Source organism: Aotus nancymaae, unplaced genomic scaffold, assembly GCF_030222135.1.
Source record: "Aotus nancymaae isolate 86718 unplaced genomic scaffold, 86718_ANA_hifiasm-v0.15.2.pri h1tg000051l, whole genome shotgun sequence".
In the NCBI taxonomy this organism is placed as follows: Eukaryota; Metazoa; Chordata; class Mammalia; order Primates; family Aotidae; genus Aotus; species Aotus nancymaae.
In genome coordinates this window covers 7,660,321-7,683,525 of record NW_026988465.1, presented here as the reverse complement: position 1 = coordinate 7,683,525, position 23,205 = coordinate 7,660,321, and the positions used below count along the sequence as shown (strand labels likewise).

Here is a 23,205-nt window from a genome sequence, read left to right as displayed (position 1 = left end):
TTTGACTTCATAGCACTTGGCCACCAGGAGACTGTCAACCAATGTTAAAGGAATGAATGAGCGTCCATTCCCAATGCAAGGGTGGCCCCACTGACTCAGTCAGTCTTTAGTGCTGATGGGGAGGACCGTTTAACTTGTGTGAGGATCAGACAGGCCTGGATACTGTCTTGATTCCCCAAAAAGACATGGCAACTTAAGGTGGAATAATCTCTACTTCTCAGTATCAAAAAGCATTTCTTCTACCTTCTTTTTTTTTTTTTTTTCTGAGACAGAGACTTGCTCTGTTGCGCCGGCTGGAGTCCAGTGGCATAATCTCAGCTCACTGCAACCTCTGCTTTCCAGGTTCAAGTGATTCCAAGTAACTGGGACTACAGGTGCATGCCACTATGTCCGGCTAATTTTTTGTATTTTTAGTAGAGATGGTGTTTTACCATGTTGGCCATGCTGGTCTCAAACTCCTGACCTCAAGTGATCCACTCGTCTAGGCCTCCCAAAGTGCTAGGATTACAGGGGTGAACCACTGTGCCTGGCCTCCTCTACCTTCTTAGTAAGCACCAACCCATTTTGGTTTGCCCTGCAACAATAACCCGAGTGACCAGCAATCATCCATTCTCCGTATCTGTCCTGCTTCGTTCAACTTGCTTAGGGAAGAGATAAAATATTCAACAAGACTTCTGGTGACAGCTCAATTTGAATACTTAGTAAGTATCACTTGATTATTACTTTGAGGAGATAATGGCAAGTTTAAGATTGAAGACCCCGAATGTACAATGTGCCCACTTTTCAGTAAGTAATTTAACTTGACTTGGGCTGAAAGATACATGGAGATTCCAAAGCTAAGAGCCCCATCACTTGTGCCAATGTCCAACTGCTCCTTCTCTACTCCCTAAAAGCCTCTCTGTTAAGCCTGTTTCCTATTCCCACCTCATCCTGAGACTGACCCCAGGCTGAGCACCCCGATGGAGCAAGCACTGGTCTAGGGATTAGGGAACTTCTGTTCTCATTCCAGCTTGGTCATGAACCAGCTGGGTATCCCTGGACATCATTTAACATTTCCAAACCTCGCCTCTCAAAGGAAGGAGTAGGTTAGATCAATGGCTTTTCAACTTTTTGGACTGCAATCCACAGAAAAAAAACACCTGTATACCATCATACATACACACATATATAAAGCAAACAAAAGTTCCATAAAACAACACTTGTGCTTATTACATGCGGTGCACTTGTTAACTTTATATTGTTTTCTAGTCTAGTTTCATCTGAAAAATTCTGATCAAAAACTACTAAAGTGATTTCTGTATCCTCTAATGGGATATAACTAGTATTGGAAAAACACTGGACTTGATTCTATTATTACATTTGCTGTGAGGATCACTATTGTTGTTTGTCACGACTCTGGGAGGGTAGTTACGGGGAGCATGGGTAGGAACCTATCCTTCATTCACAAGAATCCTAGCAAAGGCCTATTTTTTATTATTTCTAGGATGGGGCAAAACAAATGTCAATATTATCTGAGAAAACATTTTAAACTATAAAATCCAATTCTCTCATTTGCTCTTCATAGGCTTACGTAAACAAAGCATTTGAGGCAAAGTTTACAGAGTAGCCAGGAATGTTTTTCTTGGGGCTCAGCCTTTCTTAGTCAAATAACTGTATTTATTAAATAAATGAACATGATTCTTTGAAATGCAAGCTTTATTTATATTGACTTGACTTTCTCCTTATTATTCTTACACAGTTTGGTCCTCATTTTGGGAGACCTATCTGTGGTAACAAGTTCCAGAAATTGCTTATTATTTAAGCTCATATATTTATATATATATATATATATATACACCTTTTAATTTCTTAAGTAAACAGGAATTTTGTTTTTAAATGTCAAATCGCCAAGGCTGATGAGAATATATTGAAAGAGCTTTCTCACAATTCAATGAGGGTGCTGAAATTGGTTCCGTTGTAGAAAATCAATTTAGAAACATGTAGGAAAAGTCACCATAACTGCCAATTCCCTTTGACTCTTTAAATTAATATCTTTGAAATAAGCTAAGGAAATAACTTTTAAAATGCAGAAATCTGTATATGAAGATGTTCATTATGACATTACACAAAATAACGAACTGCACAGGCTTTGAAGTCAGAAAAGCGTTGCTACTACTAACTGTATGACTCTGAATAACTCTTGAATCTCTTTAAGACATGGTGTACTCATCTTTAAAACCTCACAGGGTTTTGGGAGGGTTAAATGAGAAAAATGTATGTGCAGTGCTTTGCAATGCCCGGCATACATAACCACTAAATACATGGTTGAAAATATAATCCCTTTAATAAAATCATGGGGACAATGTCTGTGGGAGAGACTGCTTTTTAACTATAATCTAAAGCAGTCTTCTCAACCTCAGCACTATTGACATTTGGGCCAGGTAACTCTTTGTTGTGGGGACCGACCTATGTCTTTTAGGATGTTTAACATCGTTCCCAGTCTCTTTCCACTAGATGCCAGTAGCAGGCCCCCAACCACAGATGTGACAGACCAAAATCTCTCCAGACGTTGCCAAATGTCCCCTCAGGTACAAAATCACCCTGGTTGAGAATTACTGATCTAGAGTTAAAACAAAAATAAAAACACCAGAATATGAAATTGTATACTATTAATAAACAATGCACAAATATCTGCATGTGAAATGTGAGTGGAGGAAAATGCCAGTGTTTTTCTTACTTATAAAACTTACTTTAAAATGTCACATTGCTTTTATATCTTTTACAAAAGTTGATTGATATACATCTGAGTATTTTTGGGGCTTCATTGATTTAGTAATTGTGCTTGTGACTAATTCTAGTAAGTCAACCGATTATCTTTGACAAGAAAAAAATAGAAAATTACCCAATGGCTGAGAATTGTAGTGTTAAATAACTTGTAGGCTCTTATTCCACTTGCTAATTTGGATCATTTTTAGAAATTAAAGAATATATATTTGTTTCCACCCACTACTGCTTCATTGATCAATTGATCATTTAGGATTTTTTTTTTTTTTTTTAAATAGATATGGCTCTCGCTATGTTGCCCAGGCTGTCAAACTCCTGGACTCAAGCAGTCCTCCCACCTTGGCCTCCCAAAGTGCTGGGATTATAGGCATCAGCCACCACGCCTGGCCTATTTAGGATTGTTCACACAAGAAACTTACTAAAAGACACCCTGCTTTGTTTGATGTGGATGTTTCTAGTTTTGTAGTCCCTGAGACAATAGTATAGCATTCTTAATATGACATCTCTGTGTTCACCTCTCATAACTGCCAACAAATTCACTCCTTAGTTATAAAAGGAAAAGATGAAATGAAAGAAGGAAAACCCCTGAATTTTAGAATTGAATGGATTTTAGAGCTTTTTCTAATGTTTTCCCCTCATTACCAAGCTATGCAAATTAGAGCCTAGAAAATTCACTTAAATTTTCTAGGCTCTAGTTTAGGAGTGCAGATGTGCTAACGAACTTGTTGATTTTGTTTCCAGATCATTTACTCACTTACTCAAATACTTTCTTGCATTCCTCCAAGATTCCAGAGTAGATGTTGGAGGTAAAGCCATGAATGGGATATTCTTGGGGTTTTCAGCTTAATGTATTTAGAGAATTTATGTTTATCAATATCTTCAGGCTGGGAGTGGTGACTCACGCCTGTAATCCCAACACTTTGGGAAGCCAAGGTGGGTGGATCACGAGGTCAAGAGATTGAGACCATCCTGACCAACATGGTAAAACGCCGTCTCTACTAAAAATACAAAAATTAGCTGGGCATGATGGTGGGGCGCCTGTAGTCCCAGCTACTCGGGAGGCTGAGGCAGGAGAATCACTTGAACCCGGGAGGCGGACGTTGCAGTGAGCTGAGATCGCACCACTGCACTCCAGCCTGGCGAAAGAGTGAGACTCCGTCTCAAAATAATAATAATAATCATCATCATCATCAATATCTTTAGAAGCAGCCTAAACGCCTTCACACCAGAGTCATTCTTGGACGTCTTCTGGTGACAACTGGGCAAGGTCAGTAGAAAGTTTAGAAACATGGGCAATCCTTGGCTCAGAGAGTTCAGATTTCATTACAATGCTGACATGGTCCACTGGCCACCTGCCTACACAGCTCTGCTGTTTATCATTTTCAGCTCTTGTCAAACACTCCTCTAATTACAGCAAATTTTCCTGAGGTGGTGAAGGCCTTCAGGTTCCATAGTCCCAGATATGTAGCCTGAGAATGCTCCCTTCTTTGCTCCACTAACCCATGACATGCTTCAAAATCTTTCACCTGCATGATTAACCTGATCCACTAGTTATTCCCTTCCAGCTACGACTGTTGAAATTTTGCACAGTACAGGAGTCCCCAGAGGATTTCCATCATCTACCAGCAGTTCTCCAAGCTGGTTAATAGCATTGCTCAAACACATACCTTTTGCTTTCCTTTGAGGCCACAGCCCTCGCTCAGGTGCTCCATATCTCTCATCAAGACTATTGTGAATTGCCTGCCAATGGGTCTCTCTGCCTGCAGTCTTTCCACTAGATGCAGTCATACCACCACATGGCTCTTCCTATAATCAGCATTGATCCCATCACCCTTTTATTTGGTGTAGGGGGGTGCAGGTTACTTTGAATGGTTGACCCTGTGTCTGATTTTTCAAGCCAGTTTGAGATGCCCCACAACCACTCACCCTTCAACAAACTCAAACTTGCCCTCATCCTGGACCTCTTCTGTCACTTCTTACCAGAATTCCAACTCCTCATCTCATTTCTCTTTTTACATTTCTACATTTGTTCCTCCTGGACCCAGCTTCGTGCTTATCTCCTCCGTAAAGAGCTAGATTCTGAACTGTCATTTCTTTCCTTTGCTTCAAACTGTCACTAACCAAGCAGACTGCTCCAGCCAGCTCCTCAGAATTATAACCCTGGCCGGATCCATCACTTCAGTTCTATAGATCACATTCTGGCCAGGAAGATGCCAAAATGCTGACCACAAACACATAAGAGCTTTTACAATCTTGCCCTCTGCTACGGTTTGAATGTGTTGGAAACTTGATCTTCAGTGCAACAGTTTTGAGAGGTGAGACCTTAAGAAGTGATCAGGTCAAGAGGGTTCTGATGTTATGAATGGATTAAAGTCATGATTTTGAGTATGGGTTCATTATTGCAGGATTGGGCTCGTTATCACAAGAGCAGATTTACTGTAAAAGCAAGCATGACCCTCTCTTATGTGCTCTCTTGCCCTTCAACCTTATGCCATGGGATGATGCAGCACAAAGGCCCTCACCAGATGCCGTGCCATGTTCTTGAACTTCCCAGCCTCCAGAATCAGAAGCCAAATACATTTCTTTTCTTTATAAATTACCCAGTCTCAGGTATTCTGTTACACAGCAGGAAACAGACTAAGACACCTACAGACTACAAACAGTAGTCTGGGAGCCCAAAAGCCACATTTGATTGGTAGACTTGTTTGGTTTGACCCCTGCAGTAGGATGGAATGCAGCCAACATGGAACAACCAGATTTTCTATGGAAGTCTGAATTCCCACTGTCCCTTGACAACAATTCACTGGGGCTTTAGGCATCCAGGAGCTCTCCAGCCACCCTGGCCCCATCGTGTTTCACTCACCTACATTGTCTGGCCCTGTTGACATGTAGTTTCAACACTGGGTTCCAGGCCTCATCTTTCTTTCTTTTTTTTTTTTTGATTTGGAGTTTTGCTCTTGTTGTCCAGGCTGGAGTACAATGGCACAATGTTGGCTCACTGCAACCTCCACCTTCTAGGCTCAAGTGATTCTCCTGCCTCAGTCTCCTGAGTAGCTGGGATATAGGCATGCGCCACCACACCCGGCTAATTTTGTACTTTTAGTAGAGACAGGCTTTTGCCATGTTGGTCAGTCTGGTCTTGAACTTCCAACCTCAGGTGATCCACCCACCTCAGCTTCCCATAGTGCTGGAATTACAGGTGTAAGCCACCACACCTGGCCCAGGCCTCATCTTTCAACACTGTGCACACACACCCAACTGTCCTGCCATGTATCTGGGAATTCCTGAATTGAACTTTCATTTTCACATAGCTCTTTGCACCTTGGCTTATGCAAATGTCTAACATAAGAAAATATGCTCAAATTTGTTAGGAACTGAAGTTACTAAAGTTAAAACCCTAAGATAGCCTCTCTTTTTGTGTTTGTTTTGTTTATTAGAGATGAGGTCTCTGCTATGTTACTCAGGCTGGATTTGAACTCCTGGGTTCAAGGGATCATCCCATGTCAGCCTCCTGAGTGGCTAGGATTACAAGCATGCACCACTGCACCTGGTAATTCCTCTTTTTATACTTATCAAGCTGGCAAAGATTTAGAAAATAATAATGCCCTATGGTGAAACAGGTGAAGTAAAATGGACATCTCAAACCTGCAGGTGGGAGTATAAATTGGTACAATTTTGCAAGAGCAATATGACATTCTGTATTAAAAGCCTTAAAAATGTGCATATCATTTGACTCAGCACTTCAATCTATTGGAATTTGTCCTAAGGAAGTTATTTATAAATTACTGTTTGAGGCAGAGGAGAAATTCTGAAACCTAAGCAGGTTCTTGAACCTAAGCAGGATTCAAGTGCCTGCTCTGTCAATTACTGTGAGACCCAGGTTATCTAAGCTCTCTGTTCCTCAGTTTCCCTTTCTGTAAATTGGAGTTAAAAACAGCATGTTTACCACATAAACTTACTGTGAAGTACATAATATACTTAATACACTCTGAATGGTGCTTGGTACACAATAAGTTCTGCTAAAGTATCTATCATCATTATCAATTTTATTAACAAAACTATTACTAATAAGACCTTCCAAATGTCCATAAGTTAGGGCTTTTCTAAATAAATTATATTACATTCAAATGATGGCACACTACAGAGCTAATAAAAATTGTGACAAATTCTTCATGACATGAAAAGCCATGACATACTGTTAGGTGAGGTGAAATGGTTTGGATCTGTGTCTTTGGGCAAATCTCATGTTGAATTGTAATCCTCAGTGTCAGAGGGGGTGCCTGGGTGGGAGGTGACTGGATTGTGGGAGCAGTTTCTAATGGTTTAGCACCATCCCCCTAGTGCTGTCTCGTGATAGAATTCTTATGAGATCTGGTTGTTTAAAAGTGTGTGGCATCTCCCTTACTCCTCTTCCTCCTGCTCTAGTCGTGTGAGATGCTTGCTCCCTCTCTGTCTTCCGCCATGTTTGAAAGTCTCCTGAGGCCTCTCCAGATGCTGAGCAGACGCCAGCATTCTGCTTCCTGTACAGCCTGTGGAACTGTGAGCCAATTAAGCCTCTTCTCTTTATAAATTACCCAGTCTCAGAGGATCACCTGAAGTCAGGAGTTCGAGACCAGCCTGGCCAACATGGTGAAACCCAGTCTCTACTAAAAATACAAAAAGTTAGCTGGGTGTGGTGGTGCGCCCCTGTAATCTCAGCTACTTGTGAGGCTAAGGCAGGAGAATTGCTTGAACTCAGAAGGCGGAGGTTGCAGTGAGCCAAGATCATGCCATTGCACTCCAGCCTGGGTGACAGTGAGACTCTATCTCAAAAAAAAAAAAAAAAAAAGAATAAATTGATTAAATAAATAACCTAGTCTCAGGTATTTATTTATTGGAATATGGGAATACACTAATGCATGAGGAGAGCTGGTTATAAAAACCAGTAAAAAACTAAACACCGCATGTTCTCACTCATAAGTGGGAGTTGAACAACGTGAACACATGGACACAGTGAGGGGAACATCACACACCAGGGCCTGTCAGGGGGTGGGCAGCAAGGCGAGGGAGAGCATTAGAAGAAATACCTAATGTAGATGATGGGTTGATGGGTGCAGCAAACTACCATGGCATGTGCGTACCTATGTAACAAACCTGCATGTTCTGCACATGTACCCCAGAACTTAAAGTATATTTTTAAAAGAACAGTAGACATGTAAAAATACGCTTTTATATAAAAAACATATACTGAACTATTATCTCTAAGTATTGAGTTTAGTGATAATTTTTATTTTAGTTTTTATAGTTTTCTGTATTTTCTTTATTTTTAAAATGTCACTTTTATGACGATTGCTGGGTAGGTAGTGATTTAAAAAATTTCTTAACCACTATTAAATTTCTTGCAATGGAAGTTAAAGGTACATTCTCAAAATTAACTAAAAATATATATTATTTTTAAAAGAGATCCCAGTAAATATCTTGCTTTATGTCTCCACTAAACAAGGATATATTTTGATTTGTTGTGGCAGATTGCAAAAAATGGTCACAAATGTGTCCCACTGCTATACGCAGGCCGCTGTTCAGTATGACTTTGCAGCTTTTCCATTAAGAGGGGGGAAATGTTTCTCTACCTCTTGGATCTAGTCTTGGCCATGTGACTTGTTTTGGCCATTGGAACATGAGCAAACATGACATGAAAGCATCTGTCACCCAGGCTGGAGTGCAATCTCGGCCCAGGCTGGTCTCAAAACTCCAGGGTTCAAGAGATCCACATGCCTTGGCCTCTCAAAGTGCTGGAATTACAAGCATCAGCCAGCACACCTGGCCCAGAGATAATATGGTATAGTATTATCTGTAGTACTAAAGCACCAAGGATTGTGTCTCAGTAAGGAGAGAGTTTATTTTTCACCAAATACAGCCACTTTAGGTTTTGGAGATTTTCAAAGTACAGAAAAGTTCAAAGAAGCAGCCAACTGTTTATTTTCCAACTCCCTCAAATTAGCTAGTGTTAGCATCTTGGCATATTTACCTTATGAATCTTTACTTTTCTTCTCTTAAAACTAGTATTCTGTAACTTGTACCAAATAGAACAGTGGTTATTAGAATAATTTCAAATAATACATAAAAGGACAAAGAACAAAGATCAAATTTAAAAAAGCACATTATGAAATTGTTACTTACAAGTAACAATCATTAGCATTAAGAAAGCATTATTCAAAAATAATAATTCCAGCACTTTGGAAGGCCGAAGTGGGCGGATCACCTGAGGTCAGGAGATCGAGACCATCCTGGCCAACACGGTGAAACCCTATCTCTACTAAAAGTACAAAAATGAGCCGGGTGTGGTGGCTCGTGCCTGTAGTCCCAGCTACTCGGGATGCTGAGGCAGGGGAATTGCTAGAACCCAGAAGGCAGAGTTGCAGTGAGCCGAGATCGCACCACTGCTTTCCAGCCTGTTGACAGAGCAAGACTCTCTCAAACAAAACAAAACAAAACAAAACAAAACAAAACAATACAAACAAAAAAAAACTGTGTTAGCTGGGCAAGGTGGCTCACACCTATAATCTCAGCACTTTGAGAGGCTGACGCGGGTGAATCACTTGAGGCCAGGAGTTCAAGACCAGCCTGGCCAACATGGTAAAACCTCATCTCTACTAAAGATACAAAAATTAGCCGGGTGTGGTGGCGGGCGCCTGCAATCCCAGCTACTCAGTAGGCTGAGGCACAATAATCACTTGAACCCAGGAGGTGGAGGTTGCAGTGAGCCGAGATTGCACCACTGCACTCCAGCCTGGGGAACAGAACGAGACTCTGTCTCAAAAAATAAGTAAGTAGGCCTGGCTCGGCGGCTCATGCCTGTAATACCAGCACTTTGGGAGACCAAGGTGGGCAGATCACCTGAGGTCAGGAGTTCAAGACCAGCCTGGACAACATGGTGAAACCCTGTCTTCTCTACTAAAAATACAAAAATTAGCTGGGCATGATGGCACATGCCTGTAGTCCCAGCTACTCGAGAGGCTGAGGCAGGAGAATCGCTTGAACCCAGGAGGCAGTGGTTGCAGTGAGCTGAGATCACACCATTGCACTCCAGCCTGGGGGACAAGAGTGAGACTTCATCTCAAACAATAAATAAATAAATAAAATAAAAAATAAATAAAAATTAAAATAATTTTAAAAAAAAGACTGTGGCTTATGCCTTCCCCTCCCCGTTTGCATCTGGACTGACACGGGTGCTTCCTGCTGTGGCCCTGTGTGGTGTGCTGTACCTCTTGTTTCTAGGGGAACTGTGAATAACATTAAAGTTTTGTTCCAATGGCAGAAACAAAAGGAAGAAAACACGATTTCATAAAACATCTTTCTGCACAAATAAATACTTCCTTGTCAGCTTATGACAATAACATAACTATTAAATAGCTGACTAAACTGTATTGAACATAAATTGAAAACAAACTTCCTTTTTTTTTTTTTGAGACGGAGTCTTGCTCTGTTACCCAGGCTGGAGTGCAATAGTGCGAGCTCGACTCGATGCAACCTCCTCTGCCTCCTGGGTTCCAGCGATTCCCCTGCCTCCGCCTCTGGAGTAGCTCGGACTACAGGCATGCATCACCACACCCTGCTCATTTTTTTTTTTTTTTTTTTTGTAGAGACGGGTTTCACCATGTTGGCCAGGATGGTCTCAATCTCCTGACCTCGTGATCCGCCCAGCTAGGCCTCCCAAAGTTCTGGGATTACAGGCGTGAGCCACCGCTCCTGGTCTGAAAACGACCTTTCACAAGGGACCTGCACCATTGAGATATACGAGGTTTCCTTACATTAAATGAGGTCAGGCGTCACTCTTGTGCACGTTTATTACTTTGATGGGTTTTTGAGTTCAAAAACTGCCTCCTTAGGACTTAAGTTTTATTGGATTCCAGAAATGAGAGATTCTGTTGTTTACAGCACTTTAACATCAAGTAGTAAGCTTTTTCTGCCATCTACTTATTCAGATGTGTTTGTTCACAGTTTGACTTAGGTATTTTGCATTTCAAGTGGATTTCCTAGGTTTCACTGACTCTTTCAAATAAAAGTACAGCATTGATTTGCCTCTCACAGCAGGGTCGTCTCTCTCACTGAAATCAATAGAACACAGTATGCCCTGTACTGTTTTGTTTGCAAGCGGGAGGAAAGTTCTTAATGACTCCACTAGACAAATTTTCATCTTGCCTTGCACACAGTGCCTTCTTCACCTTCAAAACAAGGCACCAGGCTGCACCCAGCTGGATATAAATCAAGAATTCATTTGCAACTTGTAAAACCTTCCCTCCAATTCCATGTAAGAGCAGCCAAATAAGAAATTATGCTCACTTAAAATTCTTGCCTAATTTTAACCCCTATTTACAACCCAAGACAGGTCAAGAGTTGTTTAAGGTCATTGGTAAATTCCATTTGTTGCTGCCTGTGCTGGGGTATATGTAGGCTGCTAAGTCTGGGAACTAAGTCCCTATCTCCTGCAAGCCTAATGTTTTATAAAGAATAGTGGGGTAGTTCTGTTTACAGTGTTATTCTTCGAATATGGAAAAAACACCTAAATAAGCTTTTTAAAAAAGCAAAAACATGAGAGACAGAGTCTTTTAATGTGCTGGGGAAGCTCTCCCCGTCCCCTGGCCACAAAGAATATGCAGAAATACAGGGAACCTAGGCCTGGCACTTCTTCCTGAAATACCCATTTAACCTGGACATTTGGATGAAAAGCCCTGGCTTCAGTTAGAAGTTACACAGTGACCCAAAACCACACACATCTAATTCGGGATAATTGTTACTCTTGGAAGTGTCTGGGAAGGAGCCCTTGGTGGGTAGGGGGGATTATAGGAGTACCAGGAACATGGTTTCTTGGGCTGCTTATACAGGTAAGAGCAATGTGAAAATTCGTGATCTGTTCAATTCTGATATGTGCAGTTTTCTGTATGTAGTATTATATTTCAATAAAAAGTTTACAAAAGTTATAGAGTACAGAGAAATGTAATATTTAAATAACTTTGTAAACTAAAGCATGAGACTTCAAGGAAATGTCGACCTCTTCAGTGGCTTGCCTTCCTACCCTCTCCTCTGCCCAGGGCCAGTTTAGGGACTGTAGTAGAAGTTTTCAGTATCCAGTTTTCAGGCATTAAGGGATTTACTTTTTTTTAAGCCTCAGCCTCCTGAGTAGCTGGGATTACAGGTGCTGGCCACCACGCCCAGCTAATTTTTGTATTTTTAGTAGAGAAACCGTTTCACCAGGTTGGCCTGGCTGGTCTTGAACTCCTGACCTCAGGTGATCCACCTGCCTCAGCCTCCCAAAGTGCTGGGATTACAGGCATGAGCCACTGTGCCTAGCTGGCTTTACTTTTAAATACTTGCATGTTTTAGAAACAGAATTATGGGCATCTTCAGATCAAAACCAATGACTAATATATTCAATTTATAGGAAAAAATAAACCAGTGAGCCATCTGCAAACCTAAACAGAGCTTCTCCTGTATGAATTCTGATAAGAAACCATATTGGGATGTTGTGACATGCTCACCATGACACCCTTTTATGATCTGATTGGTTGATGGCAAGTTTTGTGAGTCAGTCACATGTGTTTTCAAAATAAAAGTGGGACACACTTTTGGTTGGTCTTGTTCTACCAATTAAGTTCATGGTGTTTCTACCATTTCTTCTGAATCACTGATATTGAAAAATTAAAGGTGGCTGGGCGTGGTGGCTCACGCCTGTAATCCAAGCACTTTGGAGGCCAAGGCAGGCAGATCACCTGAGGTCGGGAGTTCAAGACCAGCCTGACCAACATAGTGAAACCCCATCTTAAAAAAAACAAAAAAGAAAAAGAAAAATCAAAGGTAATAAAAGCACAAGTTTGATTACATAATTAAATGCTGTGCTTACTTTTGGTTTATTACGCCAAAGAAGTAATATTACTAAAAATAGCGCTACTTTAAAAAAAAATAACAGGCCCAACTGCTTCTGTTATTTATGGAGAAAACAAATAATATGGAAAGAGAAAAGCAGGGTAAAAGGAACCAATACTCAACAGATATTAAAACTACCAGAGGGCTGGGCACAGTGACTCACACCTGTAATCCCAGCACTTAGGAAGGCCAAGGCGGGTGAATTGCTTGAGTCCAAGAGTTTGAGACCAGCCCGGGCAACATGGCAAAACCCCATCTCTACAGAAATTTCACTGGGTGTGGTGGCATGTGCCTGTAGACCCAGGTACTGAGGAGGCTGAGGTGGGAGGATTGCTTGAGCCTGGGAGGTGGAGGCTGCAGTAAGCCAAGATTGCACCACTGTACTCCAGCCTGGGCAACGGAGGGAGATTCTGTCTCACAAATAAATAAATAAAAATAAAACTGCCAGAGGATCTATGAGAGACTCTCACGACCACCTTGTCACATACAAAAGGCATTCATTTAATAGAAAAGAAAGAATAAGCAGCTGCTTTTTCAGCCCCCAATGGCTACATACTCTATGATAAAAATACGATGTTCTGGAAAAGGCAACAACAGGGATGGGGAACAGGTCAGGATTTGGCCAGGGGATGCTGGGGTTAGGGCTGACTACCAGCAGCAGCATGAGGGAATGCTGGGGACTGATGGAATTGTTCTTGATAGTGGTGGTGGACGTGTGACTCTATGCCACTGTCAAAACACATAGAACTGCACACTCAAGAGGGTAAGCTGTATGTATATAAATCAAAAAATACAGGCCGGGCGCGGTGGCTCATGCCTGTAATCCCAACACTCTGGGAGGCTGAGGCAGGCAGATCGAGGTCAAGAATCAAGACCATCCTGGCCAACATGGTGAAACCCATCTCTACTAAAAATACACAAATTGGCTGGGCATGGTGGTACACGCCTGTGGTCCCAACTACTCGGAAGGCTGAGGCAGGAGGATAGCTTGAGCCCAGGAGGTGGAGGTTGCGGTGAGCTGAGATCGCACCACTGCACTCCAGCCTGGCAACTGAGTGAGAATCTATCTCAAAAAAAAAAAAAAAAAAAAAAAAGAAGCTGCTTCAAAGTCAACAACAATGTAAAAGAGAATGGATCTCCTTCATGGTAAGTGTATATATTTTTAAAGCTGTATTATATAGTACCCTGTAAGACTTTTTTGTGAGTAATATTAATATTCACTATCTTCTTCCATAAATTCTGAACACGTTTTAAGAATCCTGTCATTAAAACCTGTATTTCAGTATTAGTATAGATACCAAAATATTCATACTGCCCCTTTGCCTAGATTATCTGTGACATTTCAGAAATAAATTATAAGAAGCACTAAATATACAAAGACTATTGCCTTGAAGGACTTAAAAGTCCCATCTTTTTTCTTTTTTTTTTTGAGATGGAGTCTTGCTCTGTTGCCCAAGCTGGAGATCAGTGGTGCGATCTCAGCTCACTGCAACCTCCGCCTCCCGAGTTCAGGCAATTCTCCTGCCTCAGCCTCCCAAGTAGCTGGGACTACAGGTGCCCACCACCACGCCCAGCTAATTTTTGTATTTTTGGTAGAAGTGGGGTTTCACCATATTGGCCAGGCTGGTCTTGAACCCCTGACCTTGCGATCCACCTGCCTTGGCCTCCCAAAGTGCTGGGATTACAGGCGTGAGCCTGTGCACCCGGCCAAAAGTCCCATCTTTATAACCAAGTTCAACTGCTAAATCATGCAACATGAACAAATCATTTCGTCTCCCTGCACTTGGTTTCTCTAATTTTAAACGATGAGAGTATCCCTTCCAGCCCTGGCACACAATTACCCATTCCACTTCACAAAATGGAGCTTGAGTTTCTACTGCTTTCATATCTTCCACTCAAAAAAACTTCATCACCACAACCCTTCTCTTTCCATGCACCAGGAGTGAAGCTATTAGTTACGTTATTAAAGAGTTAGTAATTCATGGCTCACAGCATGTGCCTTCTCCACCCTTGCCACCATGAGATTAGCAGTTATTATCATTCCTTGGCTGAGAAAACCAAGTGGAGAATGGAAAAGATTTGTCCAAGATCATAAGCTACAAGAAGCCATGATGTGAGCCCCCTACCCTTGGAGAGAGGGGAAGCTACCCTCTTCATTCTACTATAGCTCTCAATTCCCTGGGGACCACTGGCAGACTCTGAAGGTACATGGCTCATGTCTAATTCATATGGCACACTTTCTCCTGCTCTTGCCTCTACTGGGATACAATGGATGGGAGCTGACAGGGAGATGGGCAAGGTTCCCCTCACTGAAACATCCTGTTTCAGTCCCCCTCATTCTGGTGGAAACAATACTGCATATTTTACTGAGGCAGGAAGAGAGAAGAGTCAGGTTATTTGGGAATTGCAGGTGTTCTTTTTTTTTTTTTTGAGACAGAGTTTTGCTTTTGTTGCCCGGGCTGGAGTGCAATGGCACGATCTTGGCTCACAGAAACCTCTCCTGCCTCAGCCTCCCAAGTAGCTGGGATTACAGGCATGCTCCACCGCAACCAGCTAATTTTGTATTTTTAGTAGAGACGGGGTTTCTCCATGTTGGTCAGGCTGGTCTTGAACTCCCAACCTCAGGTGATCTACCTGCCTCGGCTTCCCAAAGTGCTGGGATTACAGGGGTGAACCACAGCACCCAGCCAGGTGTTCTCTTTTTGAGAGTCAATCAACACCAGCCTAGGATTTTGCTGGCTACCTGTGTTTCCCAGCATTGCAGCACATGAACTGACGCGCCTATGAACAGTGCACATGGTGTAATTGGTCACACTTACTAATGCGAGATTCTTAGCTACTCTGCTCCTCTCATTCCTCTTGCAGGATGAGTCCTGGTAGTATGGGAAGCTGACAGACAGAGGGAATTCAAGCTGCTTTTGTCTGAGTTTGAGAAAATTGTCCAGATCCTTTGCAGTAGCATTTTGGGGAATTGCATTTTTTCCTAGCCTCTTAACAAGGGGAAATTGTTCATTGTTAATTTTACAAGGGCAATTGGTGGAATAAATACAACTAACAGTTATTTACACTTACTAGGTACCATGCACCATTCCAGGCACTTGATATGTATTCATACATTTCATTTGCACAATGGTAATATTAGTATTGCCATTTACAGTAACTGAGTTTATCTCTCTACATTTCTCTACATACAGAAACTGAGAATCAGAGAGATAACATAATTAGCTTCACGTCACACACATTAGGAATCTGCAAAGCTGGATTTGAAGCCAAATGGTCTGGCTCCAGAGGGTCCCCTCCCTCCCCAACACTGAATACACTACACTAGCCTTGTCCAGCTCCCTGTCCCTGGGCACATTGAGAAAATACTCTTGGAAACAAGGGGAAATGTGCTATATTAAGAACAACCAGAGAGGTGAGGATATTGTGTGAGTACTTGCTACTCAGTTTCCTCGTTGGTCAGAATTTTACAGCACAGAAATCACCCACACACACTGCCTAGGGTGACTGGCCTGAGATCTACATTGTGGCAGTGGTGGTGGCTGGCATCCAGATGTGGACACGGTGACCATGACAGACAGAAATTCGACGCCCAGAGGCCATTGTTTCATGAATTCTATGGGACACAGTGTAATATAAATAGGAATGTGGTGACATTAATATGCTGTAGAGAGGGAGAAGGGGGAGGGATAGAGGTGATAATAGAACAATGGCTGAGTGGGGAGATACACCCCTCATTGTCTGTAATTCTCACAACAATCTTAGGAAATCCTTGTCCTCGATTTACAGAGGAATAACCTGAAGCCCAGGGTTAATTGCTCAAGATCTGACAGCAATTAACCTATCTTAACTTAAGCTGACAGCAGGTAAATAAAACCTAAGTCTGTCAGCCTCTAATACTTTTGTTTTTTTCACTACATGTTCCAGAGTTATAGCAAAATACAGGAATCTCTTCTGAGACCACCTAGCCCAATTTCTTCATTTTATAGATGAGGAAACCGAGGCCTAGAGAGGTTAAGTCAAGGTCATGCCCAAGGTCAAACAGCTATTTAGAGACAAAGGCTAGAACTTAGAACAGAATTAGTGTGGGTATCATTAGCCTCTCTTACACAGTACTTGAAAGCACTTAAAATTCACAAATGGCTCATAATCCTTACTGTCCATTTGCTTAGTATTCTACTGTTCTTTTTTTTCCAGCAGTTTGCTAAATGCCCTGTTTATTCTGCAAACAAGGCTTAGAAATGTGTAGACACAATCTGTAGGTTGAGAAATCTCTGCCCCGGCGCAGTGGCTCACGCCTCTAATCCCAGCACTTTGAGAGGCTGAGACGGGTGGATCAGGAGGTCAAGAGATAGAGACCATCCTGGCCAACATGGTGAAACCTAAAAATACAAAAATTAGCTGGGCATGGTGGTGAGTGCCTTTGGTCCCGGCTACTCTGGAGGCTGAGGCAGGAGAATCGCTTGAACCCGGGAGATGGAGGTTGCACTGAGCTGCGATCACGCCACTGCACTCCAGCCTGGGTGACAGAGCAAGACTTCATCTCAAAAAAAAAAAAAAAGAGAAATCTCTGTGTAGCTGTGACTTCACAACTACCTCAAAAGCGGTAATAACGGCGGCATCTGAACACATTAACCGACCAATGTTTTGTTTAGAAAGAGCACAGTGAGAATGGATTCCTAATGGACTGTTTCTCTAAGAGATCATCATATTTTGCCGCTTTAGTCTTTAAGAACAAGTGGAGCCTTCACCTGAGCCGCCACCTCCCTACCGCTCAGGGCTTCAACAATTGCAAGTGCAAACTTGAAGCTGGTCCCAGGCCCCTGGCTCGTAAGAATCAGGCCGTCCTTTTCCACGCGATTCTCGGAGTAGGTGTAATGACCCCCATTCATCATTTTGTCTTTAGCAAGCAGGTGTGTTGTAACTTTACTTCCAAAACCTATTTCATGAGCCAACAGAGCAGTGGGACCTGCGCAGATGGCGGCTATCAGGCCCTTCCAGTTTTCCTGCTTGTTCAGTATCTCCTTCACCACAACAGATTCATAAATTCTGTGCACCCAGATTACCTCCTGGCAGAACCCCATGTCATCCATGCCTAGGGTCCCTCTTTTTTTGCATCTTCAAGACTGGCATCAGCACAAATGACAACAGCACAGCTACACTGTACTGGATCTTTTCCAGCCAGACCTGCAACAGTGACCTCAATCCCAGCTCTCCTCATGACATCTACAGGGATGATCGTCCCCATTTCCTCTGTTCCTTTAGCCAGCATGACCAGAGCTCTTTTGGAAGCCATTTTTATGTTATATGTTTTAAAGGTTGCACCCTGTGCCTCTTCCTGTGGACGCGGTACCCCGGCCCGTCAGGGACCACTCACCCCACAGCAGGCAGAAGGTGGACGCCAGTATTGTACCATTCTTAGCTGTGCAGCGTGAAGTGTTTAAAAAGTCAAAGTTCATGAGCTACTGTTCCAATCCTTAGTGTCTTCTGGGGTCATCAACACTCATATCCTGGCGGGTGTGGTGGCTCACACCTACAATCCCAGCACTTTGGGAGGCCAAGGCGGGAGGATTGCTTGAGCCCAGGAGTTCAAGACCAGCCTGGACAACACAGTGAGACCCCATCGCTAACAAAAAATCAAAACTACAACAACAAAAACCCTTCATAATCCTTGGAGCCACCCAGAGATTCTTCTGGTCCTTTTATACACATCTTTGAAAAGCAATGTTAGCAAGTCATAGTCACTGCTGTGAGACTGTCTCCAGACCAATTCCAGATATATTTTATGGGGTGGAAGTTGAATTAAGACAATTCCCGGGCCAGGCATGGTAGCTCTTGGCTGTAATCCCAGTACTTTGGGAGGCTGAGGTGGGCGGATCACGAGGTCAGGAGTTCGACACAAGCCTAGCTAACACAGTGAACCCCGTCTCTACTAAAAATACAAAAAATTAGCCAGGCGTGGTGGCACGTGCCTATAGTTCCAGCTACTCGGGAGGTTGAGGCAGGAAAATTGCTTGAACCCGGGAGGCAGAGGTTGCAGTCAGCTGAGATTACGCCACTGAACTCCAGCCTGGGTGACAAAGCAAGACTCTGTCTCAAAAAAAAAAAAAAAAAGACAATTCCTGGCCAGGTGTGGTGGATCACACCTATAATCCCAGCACTTTGGGAGGCTGAGGCAAGAGGATTGCCTGAGCTCAGGAGTTCGAAACCAGCCTGGGCAACATGGTAAACACTGTCTCTACTAAAAATACAAAAAATTAGCCAGGCGTGGTAGCGCACACCTGTAGTCCCAGCTCCTTGGAAGGCTGAGGGACAAGAATTGCTTGAGCCCAGGAGGCAGAGGTTGCAGTGAGCCGAGATCATGCCACTGCACTCCAGCCTGGGCGACAGAGTAAGACCGTGTCTCAAAAAAAAAAAAAGGCAATTCCTACTTTCTAATAAATTCTCAAACACTTTGAAAACTTTCTTTAATGTCCTAAAACCAAAATTAACTGAGGCTCAGGTTGGTTAAACAACTTGTTCAGTGATTGACAAGCTGTTAAATGACGAGGCCAGGATTCAAAAGATCTGTCGTATTCTAAAGTTTGTATTCTCTCATCCACATCACCCTGCAAGGTCAAAGTCCCCACGTAAAGTAACAAGGCTTAATAACTGGGCATCTCAAATTAAATCACAGATGTGAAAAATTACCAGAATATTGACTCTCATAAAGAAGCCTCTGTGAGAATACGCAGTAATGGAAAATACATTCAGATTTGGCTGAAGGCAAAATATCTTCTTATCAATTCTATATTCACACATACTTTGGTCTCATTGTCTTTTTTTTTTTTTTAATAGAGGAAGTGGAATATTCAGTCCGGAGAAGAGACGAAAACAAGGGACCCTTAATGGCTAGAGAGTACACAGGAAACAGTGTGCCCCACTGACCAATTTCCTACTCTTAATACCACACTCCTTTCCATTTTTCCTCCAGGAAAAGGAAGGCCAAGAGAATGGAAATCTTAACAAGCCGCATTCTGCCTCTTACTTTGAATGTCTAAGAGCTTGTGCTTATAGATTAAGCTTTGTAGCTGAAAAAGAAAAAGAAAACTCAGTCTGGTTCAGGTAGTATATCCTAAAAGTTGAAGTTGGATGAAAATATTTTCACTTTTCAGTGAACTGTTATTATGGGATGAGGAGATAGCCTCAGTCTGGAATATTAGAATTTTGCATTTTCTTTGAAAAGAGGAAGCTATTCATTTCTGAGAATTATAGAGTCGACTCTAAGATTTGTCATAAATGTTAAGTTTTTTTGCCTTGAGTTTGCATAACAAGTTGATGATTGTTGAAACCAGCTGATGAGTGCATGAGGATTACATTACTATTCTCTGCACTGTTGTGTGTGTTTATAAGTTTTCCTATTATAGTTTAAAAATTACTCCTGTGCAAGGCCAGCCAAAACCTGTATAGAATAATTGTGAAAAAGGCTTTCATTTTTTCCAAGTCTTGGCTTTGTTGATTTCTAAGAAATTGTATTATGTTCTAAACAGACATCTTAAGTCCCTTCTGGAACATGGTACAGCTTAAGAAAATAAAGCAACCAATTTAACCCAATTCCTGCTCCTTTCCTGTGATATGATTGATCTCAAAAATAGATACTATTGACATCCTCCATGTTTTTAAGGAAACACTCTTCTAATGGATAATACATACTTCACAGTGTCATGTAACGGGTAAGCGAAGCTTTTTGGTGGTTATAAAACTTATAACAATAATACTAATGGAAATCAAAATGATCAAAAACCGATATCCCAGTCTGGGCAACATAGTGAAACTCCATCTCTACAAAAAATTTAAAATTAGTGGGGCTTGGGGAGGCATGATTATAGTTCCAGCTACTAGGTAGGCTGAGGTGGGAGGATCGCTTGAGCCTGGGAAGTTGAGGCTGCAGTGAGCTGTGATGGTACCACTGCACTCCAGCCTGGGAAACAGAGCAGAGACCTTGTCTCAAAAACAAACAAGCAAACACAAAAACAGATCTCCGTCTGAACATGTCAATTTGCTTAAAGTTTCCCACATTTCCTCCTATCCATCTTTGGGTATATCTATATGTTTTCATATGGTTGGTGAGTCATGGCATGGACATCCTTCTCTAGTGAGATTTAAACTGCTTTTATTCAACACCTTGAGGCTCTTGTTAATATAGGAATACTAGACCACATTTAGGTTTTTCTCAATATATGTTCATATTAATAAGTGGATAAATACTTAACCTGTCATTTTACCTCATTTTAAAAATTTAATTCTCAAAACAGCCTTACTAAGTAGCCATCATTATCATGACTACAAAATGAAGAGTTTTAGGTTTAGGGTACACAAGGTCATAAAATGAACGGAGATAAAACTAAAATTCATTATTGGGTTTGTCTCACTCCAAGGCCCATAATAGTTCCCCAATATGAGTACTTCCCAAACATCAGTCATTTGCATAGCACTTTCATGAAGTCTGCCATATGTGATCAACACCATAAAGCTTTTGCTTATATCAACTTGTCTTGATTTTTACTGGTGGCTAGAAATGAACAGAATCGGCATTTGCTGCCAATCTATACACGTGCCAGCCTCTGTAAAAGATGGTCCGTGTCAGCAGTTCTCAAAGTGTAGCCCCCAGATGAGAAGCCTCAGTATAACCCAGCAAACTGTCAGAAATACAGATTCTGGGGACTGCTCCAGACCTGCTGAATCAGAAACTTCAGGATAGGGCTAAAAAATCTGCTTTAACAGGACCTGCAGAAGATTCTGAGGCATGGTCAAGTCTAGGAACCCCTGTACTATATGTACTAGCCTATTTAATACTCATAACTTCTCTAGGAACTAAGCACTATTTATTATCGCCATCATCACAGATGAGTAAACTAAGGCTCAGCATAAATTAACACCAGAGTCACCAGTTAGCAAATATTGGGAAGACAGACTTATACTATGTTTGTCTCCAAAGTCGTTTTCCCAGTATCATATGGACTCAACCAAAGAAGGATGGAAGGAGATGTTTTTGTATTGTGTAAAGAGAAATAGGGTAGACATATATATTTTCGAGAGATAATTTAGATGTTGCATATATATTGATATATGTATATGTACTATTACATTGTACTATGTACATTGACATATACATATATTATGTACTATGTATACTGACATATACATATATTGACATATGTATATGTACTATGTACATTCACATATACATATATTAATTATATATAGCTTTGATATACATCGAATATTTTATTGTTTTTAAGAGCCACTGAAATGCAATACTTTGTTTAAAACAAAGACAAGTGTCTAGGTGCGATGGCTCACACCTGTAATCTCAGCACTTGTGGGAGGCTGAGGGGAGAATCAGTTTAGCCCCGGAGTTGGAGACCAGCCTGGGCAACATATTGAGATCCCATCTCTACAATTTTTTTTTCTTTTGAGACAGAGTCTCACTCTGTCACCAGTCTGGAGTGCGGTGGTGCAATCTTGGCTCACTGCACCTCCGCCTTCCGGGTTCAAGCAATTCTCCTGCCTCAGCCTCCCGAGTAGCTGGGACTACAGGAGTGCGCCACCATGCCTGGCTAATTTTTTGTATTTTTAGTAGAGATGGGGGTTTCACCATGTTGGCCAGGATGGTCTCGATCTCTTGAACTCGTGATCCGCCCGCCTCGGCCTCCCAAAGTGCTGGGATTACAGGAGTGAGTCAGTTCGCCCAGTCTACAAAAAATTTAAAAATGAGCCAGGTATAGTAGTGCATACCTGTAGTCCTTGCTACTTGGCAGCCTGAGGCCGGAGGATCACTTGAGCCCAGAAGGTTGAGGCTGCAGTGAGCTGAATTAGTGCCGTTGTACTCCAGCCTGGGTGACAGAGGGAGACCCTATCTCAAAACAAAACAAAAATAAAAACAACTGCTGTTTCTAGAAAAAATTATCTTATACAATTGATAAGGAATGACAGAAAGTTGAATGAGTTGGAAAAATGATCTTGCCAGTACTGAAGCAGTGGAAAGGATGTTAATAATCCTTTGCGCCAGAATTAAATTCACGTTAACTTCAGTTTAGTGGATGTTTACCAGTCATGATTGTACTTATACCTAATTGAATTTTCACTTTAAATATACTTTACACTAATATGTACTTTAATCCAATTTTTCTTATTTTATAAAATGTTCTAGATATTAGGAATTAAGAGGTAATTAAGAGTAGCGTTTCCCAATTATTTCCTTTTTAGGGGTAGGGGACAGAAATGTTAGGGTACAGATTCCCCAATGAAGGAAATGATCCTTCCCAAACAGTACAGTGGAGCCAGTGGCTGGAAACATCACAAATGATTCTATAAATGGCTATAGTGTCAGCATAGCTTATCGTGTAAATACTTTATAACCTGTCTAAGGTTTCTCTACCAGGAGCTCAGCATCCTATGACGTAGACTCATCAGTCTAGGTACTCAAGAGCAGGGATACACTGTAAATTAAAATCTTCCCCTGTGATCCTACCTGAATTACTGACCTGAAAAGAACCT

At 41.9% G+C, this 23,205-nt stretch overlaps 2 protein-coding genes and 1 pseudogene across 4 annotated transcripts in view; all 3 read right to left on the bottom strand.

Annotated features, from left to right (window-relative positions):
* Positions 1-23,205, bottom strand: part of LOC135268130 (N-acetyllactosaminide beta-1,6-N-acetylglucosaminyl-transferase) — a 96,039-nt gene that overhangs the window by 5,984 nt on the left and 66,850 nt on the right. Inside the window, exon 2 of one of the 2 annotated variants that reach the window (XM_064362977.1) lies at positions 22,444-22,561. The exons of the other annotated variant lie outside the window; for it this stretch is intronic. Coding sequence (XP_064219047.1) covers positions 22,521-22,561 — 41 coding nt within the window. The 3' untranslated portion in view covers positions 22,444-22,520. The remainder of the gene's footprint in view (positions 1-22,443; positions 22,562-23,205) is intronic. 2 annotated transcript variants of the gene reach the window in all.
* Positions 1-23,205, bottom strand: part of GCNT2 (glucosaminyl (N-acetyl) transferase 2 (I blood group)) — a 71,090-nt gene that overhangs the window by 14,141 nt on the left and 33,744 nt on the right. The window lies entirely within an intron of this gene.
* LOC105708731 (Parkinson disease protein 7-like) lies at positions 17,285-18,125 on the bottom strand (annotated as a pseudogene).